The 19,851-nt window shown below is 35.3% G+C and overlaps 3 protein-coding genes and 1 long non-coding RNA gene across 10 annotated transcripts; all 4 read right to left on the bottom strand.

The window, feature by feature from the left end:
• Positions 1-209: 209 nt before the first annotated feature.
• On the bottom strand, positions 210-5,919 carry odam (odontogenic, ameloblast associated). 6 transcript variants are annotated; one of them, XM_084402116.1, is made up of 9 exons: positions 5,876-5,919; positions 2,712-2,780; positions 2,581-2,625; positions 1,722-1,781; positions 1,367-1,564; positions 1,088-1,240; positions 573-653; positions 390-448; positions 210-300 (listed from the first exon to the last, which is right to left on the bottom strand). In XM_084402116.1, the coding sequence occupies exons 2-8, from the start codon at positions 2,769-2,771 to the stop codon at positions 416-418; spliced, it is 630 nt and encodes a 209-aa protein (XP_084258242.1). In that variant the 5' UTR covers positions 2,772-2,780; positions 5,876-5,919; the 3' UTR covers positions 210-300; positions 390-415. The 6 variants fall into 6 exon arrangements, 5 of the variants coding, with proteins under 5 accessions (XP_084258242.1, XP_084258240.1, XP_084258239.1 ...); XR_014626473.1 differs by having other exon boundaries at positions 211-300; positions 573-648; XM_084402114.1 differs by having other exon boundaries at positions 211-300; positions 573-686.
• A 1,625-nt stretch (positions 5,920-7,544) lies between these two features.
• On the bottom strand, positions 7,545-9,537 carry scpp9 (secretory calcium-binding phosphoprotein 9; the record flags this gene model as incomplete). The annotated part of the gene is made up of 9 exons (XM_084403040.1): positions 7,545-7,581; positions 7,668-7,733; positions 7,806-7,853; positions 8,648-8,719; positions 8,804-8,872; positions 8,952-9,071; positions 9,161-9,298; positions 9,377-9,391; positions 9,490-9,537. The coding sequence occupies 8 exons, from the start codon at positions 9,535-9,537 to the stop codon at positions 7,677-7,679; spliced, it is 567 nt and encodes a 188-aa protein (XP_084259166.1). The 3' UTR covers positions 7,545-7,581; positions 7,668-7,676.
• Positions 9,538-11,584: 2,047 nt separating this feature from the next.
• Positions 11,585-14,580, bottom strand: LOC311284903 (uncharacterized protein). Its single transcript, XM_084400187.1, has 6 exons — positions 14,280-14,580; positions 13,701-13,788; positions 13,129-13,446; positions 12,679-12,999; positions 12,309-12,584; positions 11,585-12,224 (listed from the first exon to the last, which is right to left on the bottom strand). The coding sequence occupies exons 2-6, from the start codon at positions 13,771-13,773 to the stop codon at positions 11,932-11,934; spliced, it is 1,281 nt and encodes a 426-aa protein (XP_084256313.1). The 5' UTR covers positions 13,774-13,788; positions 14,280-14,580; the 3' UTR covers positions 11,585-11,931.
• A 2,102-nt stretch (positions 14,581-16,682) lies between these two features.
• Positions 16,683-19,813, bottom strand: LOC311284911. 2 transcript variants are annotated; one of them, XR_014626279.1, is made up of 5 exons: positions 19,601-19,813; positions 19,289-19,460; positions 18,241-18,582; positions 18,110-18,151; positions 16,683-17,932 (listed from the first exon to the last, which is right to left on the bottom strand). It is a non-coding gene; the product is annotated as an uncharacterized lncRNA (long non-coding RNA). The 2 variants fall into 2 exon arrangements; XR_014626280.1 differs by having other exon boundaries at positions 19,572-19,761.
• Positions 19,814-19,851: the final 38 nt, after the last annotated feature.

Raw genomic sequence — 19,851 nt, 5'->3', positions numbered from 1 at the left:
CCTAACCCTAACCCTATAGTAAGTACATGTAGTTAATTGTAACAAGGACACCTTACAATAAAGTGTAACCAAAGACTGTTTTTGTTATCAACTTAAACAGTTATCAACGTGCATCACTTATCTTATTCTTGATTGCTAATACATGTAAGTACCGAGTTTTAACAGGAGTACAACAGAGTATTTTGAACAGGAAAAAATCATTACAAAATGAACTGAGAATCATTTATTTATTTGGTAACATATGGATATTTCCAAATTGAACAAACATGTCTCCTGTGAGGGATCTCCATGGTGGGATATCTGGAAAACCAAAGAAGAAATTAACATTCTGTTAAATTAATTGGTATGATATCGAATTATAATATACTTTTTGGAAAACTTTTTAATACCTATTTAATAATGAAGTCTTCTGAGCCTATGGCTCAAACAGTGGGAAGCCAGGATGCCCCTGTCAGAGACGGGATTGGTTAATAAACAAACTAATGTGTCTACATATTCTACAGCCATTATTCTGCCCAGCCATGTTTTTAATAACAGCACGTGTAAACCAAAGAAGTTTACTCTTGCATTACCTCTGCGGTTCCAGGACCGGGCCGATCACCACGGTAATCAGGAGCAGACGTTACCTTCGGGTCTACTGCCTTCACCCTGTTCTGAAACATGTGAAAATTTGTCTTTAAGACTGTCTGAGAAGAAAACATAAAAATACAAGGCCCTTGAGGTTACATTAGAGTAATGATAGAGTTCTGTGATTTCTTTGTAAAGCAAATATACTTTTCTTTTATTCTTTATTAACTTTATTTATTCATTCTTCTTTTCTGTTTGGTAACACTTCATTTTATATGTGGCCTTGTTACATACATGTACTTACCATAGTAATAACACTAAATTATGCATTACATGCAACTAACCCTCAACCAAATCCTAATCCTACCCTAACCCTATAGTAAGTACATGTAGTTGCTTAATATTACTCAGTTCTTAAATATATAATTACACTGCAACAATGACACCTTCAAATAAAGTGTAAGCTTCTGTTTAAATGATCAGTCAACAAGGAGGAGAAAATGTTAAGTCTTTACAATACCTGTATTGGTTGAATTGGTTGCATCGGTTGCATTGGTTGCACTGGTTGCATCGTAGCCTGGCCTTGAATATTTGGGCCAGCGTTCTGGTTGGGTATCAACCTTACAGGAGTGTTTCTCATTGGATATAGATTCGTCAGAAAGAACGGAAAGCCCTAGAAACAAAATTTGACTTACTCTCCAAAAAAATCAGTGATAATAAGTTAAATCAACAAGTTAAATCAACATCTATGTTCAGTAAAAGTTAGTGTGTGTGATGTTCCTCTGAAGTCCGTCAGTACCGGAGTAGGGTTCTGTGCTGGTATGCCGTTATTGGGGCCGAAGCCAGGTATAGGCTGCTCCTGCTGCAACGGGGGCATCTGTGCTGGGTTCAGCTGGTTTATTTGAGGGGGAAAGAAGGGTCCCTGCAACCCAGGGTTAAAGTTCAGCACCTGCGGGGGCTGTTGCTGGATCAGGTAGGGGGAGAAAAATGGAGTACCCTAAAGAGAAAGAAAGCAAAGAGCTAGAGGATTCCGTTAAGATTCAAATGAGCTCCTTGTAATACGAGCGCCATATTTTAGAATAAACTTACAGGTGTTTCCCAAAAAACAAATCTACTAGTTAAAAATACTTTGCTTAGACTGAAAGCTGAATTACCTGTGCTTGACCCAGACCCAAACCCAAACTTGCCAGAGTGAGTCCATTGAGACGCAAAACCTACAAGGAAGCAATGATTAACAATTGTGAGCGTGCATAACCGAAAAACAAAAAGATAAAAAAATATTTTTAGGTGACATACACATGTTACATATACTTACTATAGTAATAATAAAAGTTAATTATGCCTAATTACAAGCAACTAACCCTAAATCAAACCCTACCCTAACCTTAACCCTATAGTAAGTATATGCAGCCTAGTTAAATAATGTTATGCAGTACTTATATGGGCATTTACACTGTAACAACGTCACCTTAAAATAAAGTGTAACCAACAAATATACACTCTTGTTCAAAAGTTTGGGATCAGTCAGGTTTTTTTTTTTTTTTTTTTTTTGACAGAAATGTATACTTTTATTCAGCAAGTATTCATTAAATTAAGTTGACAGTAAAGACTTTTATGATGTTACAAAAGATTTCTATTTCAAATAAGTCAAAAAAATTCTAAAAATATTAAGCAGCCACAACTGTTTTCAACATTGATAATAATAATAATAAAAAATAATAAAATAAATAAACAAACGGTTTTTTGAGCACCAATTCAGCATATTAGAATGATTTCCGAAGGATCGAAACTTGCCATCTTAGGAATACATTACATTTTAAAATATATTAAAAATAGAAAAGAGTTATTTTACACTGCAACAATATTTTACAATCTTACTGTTTTTAATGTGTGTTTTGATCAAATAAATGCAGTCTTGGTGAGCAGAAGAGATTCTTAACTTATAGTGTAATTTAACATGTAAACTGTTTAAATATATAATTTATGACAAAAAAATATATATAAGATACATACCTCATTACTGTTACTTGCAATTATTCCAAATTGTGGCTGGTAGATCTGTGAAATACAAACCGTTTTGTTACTTTAGGTTCAAACTGAAACCATTAATTTGCTTATTTTATTATTTATAAATGTACACTTACAGGGGCACAAGTGCAAATGCTGAGAAGACCAGCCAGGGAAAAGATGGCCTGAAACTTCATCTTGGTAAGCTGTGGATGAAAAATCAACGACAATGAACAAATACAGACGGAAACAGAGATGGAAATAAAATCTTACATACTTCTAATAATACAGTCAATAAATACACAATATTAGAGAAAATAAAAGTACATTCATGGCAGAGCAGAAGTGCAAACTAGTATCGTCTTTTCCCCGTTTGCTTTTAAAGTGGTTCTTGCCCTCTTATAATATCAGGTTGCTGTATTTGTGACACATGCAGTGTGTCATGTTTCTCAATTTGTCCATAACACGTCATATATGCATATATCATTATGGCCAAGCACTAATGTGGTCAAACGCAAACTGCTAATTGTTTTCATCAATTTATTGTCTGGGTGTAAATATGTCTGTTAGTACAGTAAGTGTGTTTTCATGAAATAAGAAATCTATCATTATGATGTTATAGTAAGTCATTAAAAACGTTTAATGCTTAACAGATCAAACAGATGCCTGAGATCAGGACTGAGTGCTGTCAGATTCACAGACTAATAAGCAGGCAGAATGAAGAGCTGTTTGCTCTGTGAGGTAAGGAGACAAATTATTGTCTGACTGAGAAAGAAAAAAACGAACCGATTGAATCATTCTCTTCAAAACAATAATTATAGCAATTAGTGTGCTCATCTCCACTCGACCACTCCATAATTACATGTTTTAGGGGCTGAGTATTCCAGACAGAAGAAATAGTTTTTGCAACTGTAGTGACCGTTCTCCTTTCTAAAATGCGCAGCAACCTTAAGTGTCCAGTAGATGGCATTACAAAACAATCAACAAATATCTCAAAACACTATTTATTTATTTAGTATCTATTTTAGACTACATTCTATTTTAGAATTTAGTCACCAGATGTCTAGTCACTATGTTTTTAAGTATGTAACTCTATTTCACAGTCTTTTTTTACACACACACACACACACACACACACACACACACTACTGTCTGTAAGATTCTTCTGAAAGATATGATAATGTAATCAAGCACAATTTGCCTATTTAAATGAGTAATGAAATAAGAAAGCTGGGGTAGACATCTGTGAATGTACACTATCGTTCAAAAGTTTGGGGTCGATTATGTTTTTGAAAGTCTCATGCTCACCAAGGCTGTATTTATTTGATCAACAAATACAGTAAATCAGCAACATTCATATTACAATTTTAAATAACTATTTTCTACTTTAGAAGGTAAATCATTTTTGTGATAGCAATGATGAATGGTCAGCCGCCATTACGCTAGTCTTCAGTGTCACATGATCATTCAGACATCATTCTAATATGCAGAAATGGATTAATACATAGGCCTACATACATACATACATAGCCTACATATATAAATTCAGTGTTGAGGAAAGTTACTTTTAAAATTGCGCTACAATATTGAAATATAATAGATACTCATTAAAAAATAACGCTACTTAATTACTTTTTATGGAAAGTAATGCGTCACGTTACTTTTGCGTTACTTTTTCTCACCTGGGCTGTGCTTGCTTTTTGTTTGTTTTTTATAACAAAAAAAAAGTTCTATTTTTGGCAAATGTAAAGGCCTTTTCACACCAAAAGTGAAATGAAAAAGCTTTGGGGCTGAAGAAAATGCAAATTCACGCCTGGACAGTAGAGGGCGCAGCTCACACAAACAAAACACAAATGTTTATTTATTTTTTTTTTTTACAAAACACAAAATGTGATGTTTATCTAAAGTCATTTTGCTTATTGTCATGGTTGAATTGTATCATCAAAGGTCAGCAGCAAAGATATTGATTAATAAAGTGAGATTATATATTTGTGTAATTTAATATATTTAATTATTGTAGGTTTGTGTAATATTCTTAGTTTGCATTTCACTGTTTTTATTCATTTTGAGGAATACTGAATCTGTTTTGTGCAAGTAAGATGAGTAAATGCCTGTTCACATTTATTCTAAAACTACAATAACCATCATGTTTCCACCTATGGTTACAGCCAGAGCCATAGAGAGAAAGAGTTGCGACACTCCCATAGACCTCCGTTGTAAATAATGGCGGCGCTTTTAACCGCCTACTTCCGGGATATGAAGAGCGGAATAGTTCCAAACACTGTCATTTTGGCGTTGGACCCCATTCACTTACATTGCTGCGCGTCGAGTTGTTCCAGAGTTAAGTTGTTGAAATATCGACCTCTTTTGAATTGTCAACTGTCTATTTTGTATCAGAGGCCCTTTGCGATGCTTATACTGGTCTTCATTTGTACATGCACAGCGTAATTATTTATATTTTATGTTAGTTGTTTCAACCAATTTTCAAGCACTGCCTGCTAACATAGCTAGTTAGCTAGCGCGACTTCGTCAGTTAAGAGTTCGGTAATGAATCGCTGCCACCTTTATAGCAACTTTTATTTAATTTAATTTTTTGGGATATACTAACTTTTCATTATGTTTTATTGTCTTGAGTGAGGTGGCTTGTGAGAACAATGCTGGACCTCTAGGATTGTTATGGCCATCACCAGTCCTGTCTGTTTCATGGATCACCTGCCCCTGATTTTTGCTTTTCTTGTTCACACAAGCACACATTTTTGTTGTCTGTCATTGTTTAATAAAAATAGTTTATTTGAAAACCTTCATTTGTATCAGCAATGCTTAAATTCGTTTTTAATCTGTTATAGTTTTGATAATGTGTATGGCTTAATATTAAAATAATATTCTTAGTCTTAACATGATAATGTTTCACGTTGTGGTCCTGGGGTGGCCACTTTCATCAGAAGAAGTGAGCTAGCTTAAGCGAACTCTGAACGGACCGCCACCGCAGACCTCTTTGCGTGATCACGAAGGTAGGCTAATGACTGGATCAACATTTATAAGCAAAATCACGGGAATCAATAGCCTAATACAGCCCAGTTGTGCTAAAATAAATATCATGAGACGTCCATCATCAGATGAATGATATGGAAAAGTTAAGTTAGAGCCGCTAAAGCCAGTGCTACTACCCATGCGAACATGAACACTAAGCTTTTCCCTCCAAAAATATAGCCTAAAACTTGTCTCCAAATGCAAAACTGACATTAACAAAATGCAATAACAGCTGAAAAAGTACTTGGGGTGTGTTTTATTTTATATTTACCGTTCAATAATGCAATCGCTGCTGTCTGTCCCATAGAAGAACATGACAGCCAGCGTATGTTTTGGAACTATTGGGGCTTACATGAACCACGTGACAGCCATGGCGGCGACATCAAAGAGTGTCGCAACTCTTTCTCTCTATGGCTCTGGTTTCCACACAGTCACCGTGATTTTGCCAAGACATGTTCCTGGATCAACATATTTTGTTGATCATGGAATAACATTCCTGTCCCAAAATTCTGTCCTTACCCTATCCCTACCCCTAAACCTAACCCTACCCATAACTTATCCCTAAAATCAGAGGGAAATGATAGGTGAATAACACTGATGTTGAAGCACCTCACCCTGGTTCTAAGCCTAATCTTGACATAAACTGTAAACTTGTCCCTCAGATCTAATTGATTGATTGGAAAGTTGTTCCAGGATCAACAAAGATGTTGATCCAGGAACATGTGGTACTTGGTGAAATCACGTTCACCCAGCAGACACAACGCCTCTGCACCCTACTCACGATTTCTCCCAACATGGGGACAGGAGAGCTGTCAGTCAATAAATGGAAAAACAAAGTAACTTGCGTTACACTTTCAGAAAAAAAAGGTACAAAAAGCTGTCACTGGGGCGGTACCCTTTCAAAAAGTACACCTCTGTACCTAAAGTGTGCATATAAGTACCTCAAAGGTACCGGTGCCAAAAGATTAGTACCTTTTAAAGGTTACCGTCCCAGTGACAGCTTTTGTACCTTTTTATTTTTTCAGTGTGCTTATTTACACCCAACACTGCATAAGTTCTTATTATTAATGCTGAAAACAGTTGTGCCACTTAATTTGTGAATTTTTATTTTTTTTTTATTTTTTTTATCAATTTCATGCATCCATGCAAAATCAAAGCATAAAAACCATTCAAAACAAAATCTCACTGACCCCTTTGTGTATTGTTTACGACGAATCATGTTTTTTTCTCTCTGTTTGTACATGTGTAGTGTTATCAGTTGTGTGGAATATATATGTGATTTGTGTACTGTAAGTTGTTGATTGTTGCATAAATAAAAACGCAAAAAAAAATCTCACTGACCCCAAAATGTATTATCAAATCTAAGCAGTTTACTGTCTTTATTATGCCTGTATAACATTTGAAGAGTTGCGTCTTTTTCAGTCCTGATGCTATTTTATGGTAATAAAATCTTTTCTGAAACAACCAGTTTCGGCATGCTTTTAGTCTGAACCATAATAGTTGTTATGGTTTTCTTTAGTCTAGTCAGTGCCCACATCAGAAATGAGTTTCGTCAGAGACTGACAAAAGAATTGCATTGTGAGGGACTGAGACAATTTAGTGACTGAGAATGCAAAAACAAAGACAATTGGATTTAATCTTTTTTTTAAACAGTGATGATGGTGATCATAATAATTATGATAGTATTAACCTTATGATGTTATTTTTTCCCTTTAAAAATGTTCACAATGACTTCAGGAAAACAGTAGATGGCAATATAACACAATAGAGTGTAAAATCGAAAGAGAAAATATTCACAGTTGCAACATAGTGACTTTTATTTAGTATTCGGTATAAACATTTATTACACATGCTGATAATTTGTCAGTAAAAAGCAAAGGGTTAGACAATTAGAAAGTGCATAAGGAATACATTTTACTTATCAGCAATGATTATGTAATATTGTGAAGAGAAAAAGAAGAGATATCTTGAAAGTATCTGTGAAAAGAAACAAACAGCATCTCAGCAAAGGTAATGATTAATGTGCATTAAAATATATGTCTAACAAAGCATGTTAAACACACCTCAGCGATTCAAACACGTCTTTCACTCAAATTTCCAGACACAGTTGGGCTGACCTGAGCTGGGATCTGTATGCAGATGACAAAGTCAGAATTATATTAGAATGTAGCACCCATTAGATTTCAGATTTTTCTACATACCTGGGTGATTGAGACAGGTGGTCTTGTGGTCCTTCTGAGGAAGGAGCGCTGAGAAAAATGAAGAATGATTTAACAGTTAGAACTCTGCCTTTTGAATGCTGCAAAAACACTGCTAAACAATGAAATTACAGGTACACTTTGTACCAAGAACTTAAAGAACAGAAATGATTTGACTTGAAAAAATAAAAAAAAAGATCTATTGAAATGTTGTTCAAATATGCAAATGAGCCATTATCTAAATAAATATGCACTCATTTGCATAAATGCACAGCACAGAAATCTGAATATTGGAAAAAGCCAGATTCAAAATTCATGTTTCATTTTGCTATATTAAAGATAAAGATTTGGATATTTTGGATATCGCTTTTTATCACTCCGTAAATCAGAAACTACTGTCAACAAATACAAATAATAAAAAATAAAAAAATAACCATGTTTTTAGGAGTAAAATGTTGAATATATATCAGGTAAATTATGTATAAACTATAAAATACCTTCAGAATATATTATAGGAATAAAATTTGGTGTAAGTGCTCCTGAAGAGATTTCTAGCTTATCGTGCATGAGAAAGGAAAACAGCCTTTAAAGATATGTACTGTAATTGAAATCAGCAGATACAAACAGATAAAGTGTAATAAAACAAACAATTAAAATCACAAAATTGACCACCAGTGCCTGAAAAAACAAGGGTTTTGAGAAAGAAGATTTATTTTCTCCTGTATGTTTTATAAAAAATTAAAAAATAACAAAAAAGCAATCATTCCTTCTCAGGATTAAAATCTGTAGAAATACTTGATGATTGACGGAGGGTTGATGCTATGAAATTGCATGATAAAACTTACCTTAAATCTAGTCAGTGAGCCTGGTGGTATTAGGCCTGCAGCTTGATTGTTTCCGATAGGGCCTTGTCCAGCCTAAAGTTCCAGAAACATAATTTGTAGTCCATGCTTTGAATTTTTAGCATTAGCATAGTACCAGCAACTAGAAGATTTGTTTACCGCAACTTGCTGCTGAGGAGGGAATAACCCTGGTTGATTCTGGGGCCCACCAATGTAATACGGCAGCCCCTGTTTATCAGAACATGGTTCAGATTAGATTGGATAAAGATGTATATTGTTACACATAAACGTGAATGCACATGAATACCCCGTTAGAGGGAGCGAAAGGATAAGCCAACTGAGGTCCCATGTTGGGTGGAGCGTAGGGAACTGCGGCCACAGGTGGCTGCTGAAGCACATATGGAGAAAGAGCGGCTCCAGGCAGAAACTGTCAGACACGAAAGAGTTTAATCACCTGCGTAGAACATTATCCCAGTGGGATATAACGCACTTAAGTGGTAAATCATCAGTTCCTACTTGTGTAAACGGAGGCTGTCCTATAACAGCAGCACCACCAGAAAACATGGGTGGATTCAGACCACCCACCAGTTGAGGGTTAACTCCATTCACACCAGTAACCAGACCACCATTCAGACCGTTGATCAGACGCAGCTTCTAAAAATAAGTGCAGCTTAAAGCGTCAATATTAGCAAACTTAACACAAGATGATCCTGATGATATGAATGATCTTACCTTGGCTGAGGTGATCTAAAAGAAAAGAAAGTATCGGAGTGATTAAAACATGTCATGAATGACCAAAAGAATATAACATGATAAAATGGATTAGAGTGAATCAATGTACTCACATCAGCCATTATGGCCAGTACCATAAAGATGACAACAAAGTTCTTCATCTTGCAATCTGAAAAATATCATCAAACAGCAAATTTTAAAATGACACAATTTGATATTCAAATCATCTTTTAATAGCAAAAATGTTGCTGGCACCCACCTGTATGTCACTCCAGCAGTGATTTGCTCTGTCATGTACAGTACAGAAGATCTCCAGTCTTTTATTGAGCTGGATGGTCTAGTTCAACCAATAAGGGTTCAACACTAATCCAGCTGTGTTTATCAGTGGAGTATTGGGAAGGATTAGTTATGGTTTTGTTATTCATATATTTTTAAGTTCACCACCAGGATTCTGGAAGAATTTGTGGTCATTTGAGTTTTTAAGGATTTTGGACTAAACGTACACAGATGTACATCAATGCATACGTCACATGACGTCACATTGACTGTAACCTGCACAGACAGATGAAAACAAAAATGTGGTCTCAGCTGTAGTTTTTCTCTCGTCCTATATGAAAACACCGTTTGTGTTATAATCTCATTGCTCCTGGGCTGAATGTCTTAGGTCTTAGATCATTCGCATTGTCATGTAGTCAACAAATGCCAGCCCTATAGATCATGAGACCACAAAAGCAGCCCTAACTGAAAACCTGTAATTGTGACCTGATGGTTTAAAACAATGTCTACTTACATACAGTATTTATAAATACTGGAAGAAAAAAACTTGGTTTTAGCTGGGGATTTTCACTTATGTATAAGTGCTGTAAATCCATAAGTAGCTGTAATCTATAGGTTAATTACATTAGTGAATTAGATAATTTATGGCATGATCATATCTCATTTTTTATTATTTCGCAGAATCTAAAATCGTTTTATTTCCATTTTTTTTTATCATGACAAAACACCTATACTGGGTTTAATTTTTTATAACTTTATTATCATTTTAAAATGTGGGAAACAGTAGTAATAAAAAATAAATGAGTAGGCAGGTCATATACCTTTATTGTGAATTTTTATATTCTACATGAACACGTACACATTTTTAAGCTTGTGTATGTTTGTTGAGACTTAAGTGACTTAAGAGAAAAAGAGATCATAACTGAAAAAGATTGTTCAATCATTTTATCTTCTCAAATTGTAGAGAAACAAACATCATTAACACTGTGCACAGTAGACAACAAAAAAGTTTCAAAAGTTGAATACATGTTCATCTTCTGTAAACATAACATTTGAATTTGTTTTGTCATGATCACAGTCATTTAATGTGAAATGGGAACACAAAGGTTAACTAATAAGAAAGACATTCAACTAAAACTATTACAGTAACTTAAATAGTAAATAAAAAAAATAAATAAAAAAAAACGAAAGCTTTAGAATATTAGCAAAAGTGCAATGTATCAAAGCGCAACAAGAACAAGTGCAAAGTAATGCAGTGAGGGCACATCTGACATCTGGAAGTTGGTTCCATTATGGCAAGAATAATAGTTGTGCAGTTCCAACATGTCTTACTCAACCCTAACGACTTCAGATGTCTGTCAGCCACATAAGCTTATCAGGAAAAGACTCTTGAGTACATTCTGTGGCTAACTGGAAGCTCCTAAAAACCACGTGCCCTTTCCTGTTTGCATGGTTTCTAGTAACATTTACCTTTAAAAATGTTTTACACAAAGAAATGGCAGTTAATGTTTTCCTAGAATTAGGCATTCCTGAGCTTAAAAAAACAACTCCTTTCTCTTTGTGTTTCACATATTGTTCAATGGCACATAGGGGTGTAAAAATATATCGTGCCACAATATATCACAATATAAAAATGCAACAATACGTATCGTGGACAGTTTACCCAAAATAAAATAGAAAATTACTGTGTGAGAAAAAAATTCAAGTTTTCAGAGTTTTAGTGTCTGTACTACACTAAACTGCTATATATAATGTTGATTATAATGTATAATAATGCAATGGGGGAATATTTGTGGGTCCTGATAATGCCAAATGTCTTATGTTACCAGTAAAAAGTTGCCTACATCTATTTTAAATATATCTAGTCAGTGACAGAGTGCAAGCATATTCGTCTAAAATAATTCTGTATTTTCAGCTTCTATAAAAATATTTTTTTTATTCTGGTGTCACCATTGTCCTCGAGTTACAAGCACCAAGTCCAAGCCTATTCATTTAAACCCACAATGTAATATCAAAGTTAGCATTTTAGCATCAACAGTACATTTTTTGTTAACCTTTCGTCATATGTCTTGGAGTATCGCAATAATATCGTATCGTGAGTTCAGCATTGTGATATGTATCGAATCAGGACATGAGGGTATCGTTACACCACTAATGGCACAGTTATGCAATTACCTTAATGAGTACCCTAAAAATAATGCCATATTTCTCATAGCATACAGTATATACTTTTTTCCTTAAAGTATCCTACATTGTTTCTCCTAGTCTTATTCCAGAGTTCATCTAGATTCCTCCTCTTCAGTGTTGTCCTGCTTCTCAGAGGTCACCATCACAGGCATGGTCTCCTCTACAGGTGTGTGTGCATAAACGTCAGACTCCTCTGGAATATTTGGGCTAGTTTCTTCTTGTGACAATCCAATGCATGCAGGCTCTCCGAGTGGTTCTGTATCCCCAGTAGACTCATCTGCATTTGCTTGTGACTTTCTACGACACCGAAAGAACAGACAAATGCCACTGAGAACAAAAGCAATCAGTACAGACAGAGCTACGTAGTAATGTCTCTGGGTCACACCTGTGGACGACAGAAAAGAGAATGCAAAAGCTTAGCAAATTTTTCATTGAAAATCAGATAAAAAAATGTTATGATAAAACTTACCCTCCACAGTGACAGTGTTGATACTAATGACTTCCCCCATTTTGTCTTTCACAGTAAACGTCCCTCTATCAGAAGATGTCAACATGCCCAGCACGAGGGAGTAATTCACGACAGATACTCTGTTAGCGTATTCAGGTGAACACGCAGCATTGTTTCCCCTCACACTGCAAACCAGGGTCTCAGCTGAACCAGTGAAAGTTACCGTCACAGGGTCTGAGCCGAAGAGGTCAAGAGTGAGATTGTCGCCAAACTTCTTTGCACAGAACTTTTGATGAGCTGAAGAAAAAAATTGCACATTTTAGTAAAATAAGCCTTTCTTTTTCTGTAGAAAAAGAAACACAAAAAAAAAGAAAAAGTAACATTCAACAACCTATAACATTAAGAGTGACAGCACCAGGATGCCCATGTTCCTCTTCTGTATTGTGATAGCACCGATATAATCCCTTATCTACCGTGGTGACCCCGAATATGGTGAGCGATAGATCTCCGTCCTTATAATGAGGTAGTGAAACTGATGCCCTGCCTGTAAAACTTGAACCATGATTTGTAATTCCTTTTTGAACTTGTAACACAATTTCGTCATCTTTTTTCCAATAGACGTTCACAGCATCGTCAGCGATCCGTTTCTCTGTACGTGCGTAGCAGGGTAGTGTGACGTTGCTTCTGATTGTGGCATTCACAGTATTGGGGACTAAACAATGAAAAGACACAAAACAAAGCATGATATCACATCGAACAGTGGCAAGCAAACTAGGATGGTAAACTTTCCAATTAAATAAATGATCTTATATCATGCTTAACTAATGAAGACAGAACTTACCAAAAACTTCCAAGTGAAATCGACAAAGAAACTTTGAATCACACAAGACCTTGTACCAGCCTTCATCGTTGTACACAACAGGATACAGTTTTAGAGACAGGTCTCCAGCCTTGAACTTTTCAGAGATGCTTACTCTGTTCTCAAAGCTATCTCCTTCTGTGCAAGTCCCTTGCACACATTTCAAGACATCCAACTTTTCATTTTTAGTTTGTAATTCCCATAAGAGATTGCCATTACATGTCTCGTTACAAGGGATAATCGCAGTATCCCTAACTTTCACCGCATCAGGGACTTTTCCACTCAGACAGGCAGCTTTAGCTAGCAGGGAAGACAGAATTAAAAATTTATTTTAGATTGACATGTTTCATTATAAAAAATGAACAAACAAACAAAAAGGCTAGTTTTTGGCTTTTGCAATGACAGTGATTAGCGATAGTAAGCATTGATGATGCAATGCAACAAAGTTGAACAGAGCTCAATAAGCAGCTAAATGTGTGGACAGACCACATTGCTTATTTAAAAAGTTATCAACAAGAGATTATTTCACAAAAGAATAGAAATTGGCATCTTACCAAAGAGTAATAGAAGACAATAACTGTGGATCCCTGATGGGTTCCTGGCTGGTACTTGACAAAATGGCATCATAGTTTGACTCTTAAACTGGAGCATTTACGAGGGAAAGCAAGAATAAGACTTAATTTAGACAAAGTAATGCAATTTGTTTCACCACAGAAAAGGGTGATAGACTGAGAGAAGCACTTCCAGTCAATCATTTGTCTTAAACAGTTTCAACATCATTTGTTGATGATTAAAACAGAGAGATTAAAGATAACTGAAAGCAAATATTAATACAATTTAACTACCTTAATAACTAATACATAAATATATTATTAATAAATAGTTATAAATTATAACATAAAATATATCAATTATAAATATAAAAATTAGCCAAAATAAAGTTGTTGCTTTGATTAACTTTTTTTGCTTTAACTTTAATTGCTTTTTTTATTTTTAAGGCACCAGTTAAACGTAAGTATTCAAAAGGCCTATTAGTGGTTAAAACAACTAGTTTATGCAGAATATGTTTAGGTGACAAATACAAGCTTGAAAATGCTCAAACAATAGCAACTCCATATATAGACTTTACACACCTGTCCGGTTTCAAGATCTTTCTCCGAATTTTATAGGCTCTATTCCACTGAATGTAAAAAGTAATCACAGTGCCTAACCCTAATCGATCAGAAGTGGGCATTTAATTGCGTGAAATGCTCAAAGTGAAAGTAAACAATCGTTAAAACAAACCCCAGGATCTTTAATATAGCGATTTTAAGTTACTTTCTTAACCTTTTTTCTAAATAAAACGTTTTGTTTAACAAATATCCACTAATCAAAAATGTAACTCACACGGATAAGTTAGTAAACAACAAAAACTATCTTCTTCTGAAAAGGTAAGTTAACGTTACCCCTATACGAACTGAGAAGGTGCGCTGCCACCTGCTGTGCTGGAGTAAGCCTATGGCAAAGATTGAATACCAGGATGATTTACTTTATTCTGTTTCAATATACATCATATGACACATTCTGTGTCCTGTTTTTTTTTTTTTTTTTTCAGGAACCTCATTATTGCCCATGTTATTCTACAAGTTTCTGGTCCTAAACTTAAAATACTGCTGTGAATTCTGCTCTCCTATTTAATTTTCTTATAAGTTTAAAGGGCACATAACACACAGTTACTGCCAATCTCATGTTAATCTTTAGTACATATAGAGTAGCCTAGTATTGGATCATTCATATCTCCAAAGTTAGCTATCAGATTTATAAAAGACAGAACCGCTGTAACGTTACCGATTCTTTCCAAAAACAGCCGAGCTCTTGAAGGCGTGCCGTGGGCGGAGCTAAAGAGTTACGCGCAATACATTATCACATTATCCCTGGATAATTATTTTTTACAGTCTATGTTCACTATACGTTCGTGTTGTTTACATTATGTTCTTACACGCCGATTGCCAACAAAAGAAAACAGACATTTATGTCACTTAACGCCTGCTATTCCGACTCACGACCGGAATATTTTAGCACTGGAACCGCTCCATCTTTCAGTTTCAAACAATCTGTAAATCCAGCGTAGAACTGAGACATGTTTATAAAATATTTGGTACTATACGGTTATCCGGACCACACGTGACCACAACCGCTCTTGGTCGGTCGTAACCCCAGTGACGGGTAGGTTTAGGGGCGGGGTTGGGGTAGGTCATCACATGTGGTCCGGATAACCGTACCAAATATTTTATCATCAAAATGCCGGAAACAAACGAACACACACTTGCACAACTCCCGTTCCTGCCCAGGAAAAAACGACCAGCATCCACTGTTCCCATAACCCATGGGTTCTTTGGGAAGTTTAACAAGGTTATCTTTCCCTCAGAACCAAAAACACACTTTTTTGGTGAAAACTTTCGTGGTCTAAAAACAAAAAGACAGCGGCAGCGCTACCGAAGGGAACGAAGCACGTTTATGGGCGTTGCTCGCTCGTTAATGTGTGCACGCGCTCTTCCAGGAGAAGTGCCCATACAAGGACTTCCGTCCTTTATGACGTCATACAGGGCCATACCAGTCTATGGGCAAAAAAAACTTTCCACAACTTATACGAATCTGTGTATTTGGTACAGAAATACTTACTACACTACATACGTCTAGGTCTAGCTCGTTTTTTAAAACTTTGGCCATGTTTCGCAAGAGAATCCTACTCTTTAACAGTGTAAATAAGTTAGAATGCATAGCATTAGATATCCCCTTTAATTATTTCCTGTTCATGTCTGGTATTTAATCATCTACAGTTTCCATTTCCTGACATATATTAGACACACAGGTCTATGACTATGAAGGTTATATGTCAGGAAATGGAAACATATGCCCATTATATGAAATGTTGTAAATACTTTGTATTTTATGGAAAGTATGACTTTCTGACATGTTCCCCAGTGCTTCTTGAATCTGACACTTTCCTTCTATACCCTGCTTAAATTGACTGTTCAGTTGTTATCCAGTTTAAGTGCTTCCTACACTATTTTGTCTGCTTTTTCATGTCCTTGTGTGCCCAGAAATTGTACTGAAACTCTCATACGCCTTACTATGTAAAATAACCTTTTATTTAATTTTTTTATCTCTTCGATATAATTGGAAAGTTTGGAGGCTTGAGAGTGATGCCACTGAATCTGAGCAAATTAAAACCTTATCTGGCATCACTAACTCAACCCACCCAAGTGCTATTTGTATTGAAGCTAACTCTGCAGTGTACACTGAGGTTAGTCTTGGGTTAGATTCTGCCTCAGACGTTGCGAAATTAAATTATTATTAATATTATGATTTAAAAAAATACTTTATATTAAAAATCTTTGTTAACTGTCTTTCTATTAATGCAGTAATGACAGCCATCTGTGGCCACCCAGTGGTTTAAATTATGTATAGTTTAGCATTATGTTTATTATTCATTTACAACAAAACAAAAAACATTATGCCTTTATCTACAAAATCTCTTTTATTTTATTTTTCTTGAATTATGTAGTGAAATTGGACAAGCTCAGTGCCGATTCATTTACTGCTAATGCTTTTTTGTGAATTTGAATGTTTGCAAAGGATTGTGGATGATTGCAGGTAGCCGAGATTTGCAGCCTTTCGATTGAGAAGCACCCTACGCTGAAGTTAAAGGGTTAGTTCACCCAAAAATATTTCTGATATTTCTCTTAAAAATTCTCGTTTTAGACTTCTAATTCGTGACTGGTGTTTTGTTTTGCTCTATCCTCTGCACTTCCGTGTTCATCAATGCATTTTGTGTCAAGGTCAAGGGTTACTTATCCACCTTAAATCGATGCGTTGAAGCTAGTTATTTTAGTTGATGAAGTTTTAAATATGACTATTTTTCCTACACGAATCGCTTCAGAGGGCCTTTATTTAACCCCCGGAGTCGTTTGGAGCACTTTTATCATGGATAGATGCACTTTTATGGACTTCAAAAAACAGAAACAGCCATTCACTGCCATTATAAAACTTGGAAGAGCCAGGATTTTTTTATATAACTCCGATTGTATTCATCTGAAAGAAAGTCATGTACACCTTGGCTTGAAGGTGAGTAAATCATAGGCTAATTAAACATTTTGGGTGAACTATCCCTTTAATTCAAAGCCACTTGAGGCCTTTTTTATGGGTTTATGGAGAGGCTTTCCTACACTGAATAAACCACTTTTGTGAAGAATGAATTGAGAGCCTACTAGTATCAGCTGAAAAAGAAAAAGGTTGATAAGCACTGAACTAAAAGAATATGGTCCTTACATTGACTAAGCTATCATTCAATTAAATTACTTAAAACACCACATGCATGATACTGTTATAAGGAAGACATAAAGACCAAATATCTTACATCCTTTTTTTGTTGTTGATTTATTAAGAACTGAGGCCACCCTGGACAGTAAGATCACAAGTGAAAGAAGACAAAGATAATTCTACAAGATTACAACATGGATTTTTTGAAAGAAACTAAATCTACTGAGTAAATTGATTTGTACTCGCATGAAATGATATTTACCAAGTAAACAAATAATAAAAAGAATAAAAAAAAACCTGTGACACATGGGGGAGGGGTTAAACGGCTTTGGAATTATTTTTCAATGTTGTGGATTGTTTTTGTTTGTTCTGGTCTTCATATGCACCACAGAAACCGCCAGTAACATTCCCAGTAGGCCAACACACAACACTGCTGCAAATACTTGGTAATGCAGAGAGAGTCCATTAAGACCTCCTGACAAATCTGTTTTTTAGGAAATAAAGTGAATAAGTAATAAACAAAAGCTTATCTTGAGGGTTGGGAAAGAATTTTGCTCACAAAATGTTATGCTATATATATTTATTTCAAAAACATATATCAGTAAAAGGACTACAAGTGAGTGTTTCCAAATATATAGAAAAGCAGCACTTTTACTCTTACCTTTTACACGATCAAAGGGTTTTTCTTTGCTTTGTTGGTTTGCTAAAAACAACATATAAAAGGTGAGCAGGAAAAAAACACATAATTATAATGCTCACATATATCTCAAGAAATCCAATGCCCTCACTTACTGTATAGTTGCACTCCTTTGTCAAATTCCAAGTGTTTTTTATAAAATTTTGCACAGTGGTATGTGGAAAGGTCGCTAGTGGAGATTTGGGAAATTCTTAGTCCAGTCATTTGCTCCTCCTTAAAACCCTCAAAATGACTTTCATTATAGTTCCAGACAACAGACAGTTCTCCATTATGTTTTGGACTTGTGACCATCAGAGCCATTGGCCGCCCCTCACTCATCTTCAGCCAGTGGATGTCATTGTAGAAAGAGAAGTTACACTCTAACACCACTGTGTCTCCAAGGTTAACTTCTTTCAATTGTACTGCTTCCAAATGGTTTAGGGGGAGAATGATGAGAACTGGCAGAAAGAAAAGATAATCATGAAGCAACACAATTGCTATATATTTTGTTCTAACTTAATTGCATTGTGTTCAATCCACTCAATGTAAAATGTATGATTACTTAATCCATTTGTGTTGGGACTACATTTTGTTGCATTAACTGAAATGAATTGTTGGATTGTTAGTTCTCAACATTCTCAGAGAGTAAATGTTGAAATTGTGTTATTTGATGTGTTTTTAATGTTCAGTAATGTTTGACATTTAAAATGGTTTCTGTTATGTTGACGTTTTTGGGGTTTCCACAGTGTTGAAGAGTAGAGCTTATATGGTTTGGTTGTGGCTGCATGTATAAAGACCATACTGTACATTGGTTCACTTTATCAGAAATATACTGCCTGTGCCAGAGTAGAAACAAGTTACTGCCTTGCACTGTGTTTACTACAGAAAGTCTTTCTAAAACATAAATGGTCAGGCACTAACAGGACTTTTCCATTTACTCAAAATCACAGACTTGGATATATTGGAATCTTCTAAGTATAACTGAGCTGTTTTAACTAAAAAACTGACTAAGTTTAACTAAAAATATATGCTTAATGCACACAAAATTGTGTAACCAAGCCTTTTTCCCTGTAACAGATACACTGAAATGGCATGATAGCACTTATTATATGAAGTTTATTTTAAATGAAAAAAAAAAAAAAGATATTTAATTTTAAATCTTACCTGTTATTAAGCATGATAACACCATTGTTGTCAGTCCAGTGTTCGCTTGATTTCTGAAAGCCTGCAAGATTTCCAGTCAAAGGAAGTAAAACCGTTCTCTGCCCACTCCCAGTGCAAGTTTTTTTTTGCTTTTTTTTTTATGTTTCCATCAGTGTTGTTATTGGTATAGTCTCTTAAATACAGTTAAAGGAAAATACTTGGTGATTTCCTACTAAAACATTTTTCGGTTTTAAAGAAGGCAATTGAATAAAGAATTTTTGTTAAGCAGAAAGCAGTCATTTACTTCTTTAGTTAAACAAAGCAGTCATTTACTTCTTTAGTCAAGTGTTAGATTCTCTTTTACTTGCGATTCAGGTGAAATTCTCTGTAATTCATTTCTCTGTTTTCCTTTCCGCTTTCAGTACGTTCACTACTAGCTGCTGTAATGGGATCAGTTTTGCCTGTTCACTTCAGGTTATTTCCGACAATTGTCCACCAACGCCTGTTCTGAGACCAGAATTCATACGCACTGCAACACTCTCTTGCAGCAGGAAGTTGTTTGGCCAAAGGAAATAGGTTTACTC

This window comes from Rutilus rutilus, assembly GCF_951802725.1.
Source record: "Rutilus rutilus genome assembly, chromosome: 2".
Taxonomy (NCBI): domain Eukaryota; kingdom Metazoa; phylum Chordata; class Actinopteri; order Cypriniformes; family Leuciscidae; genus Rutilus; species Rutilus rutilus.
Note: the sequence above shows the minus strand (reverse complement) of the source record. Positions and strands in the feature narration are given on the sequence as shown.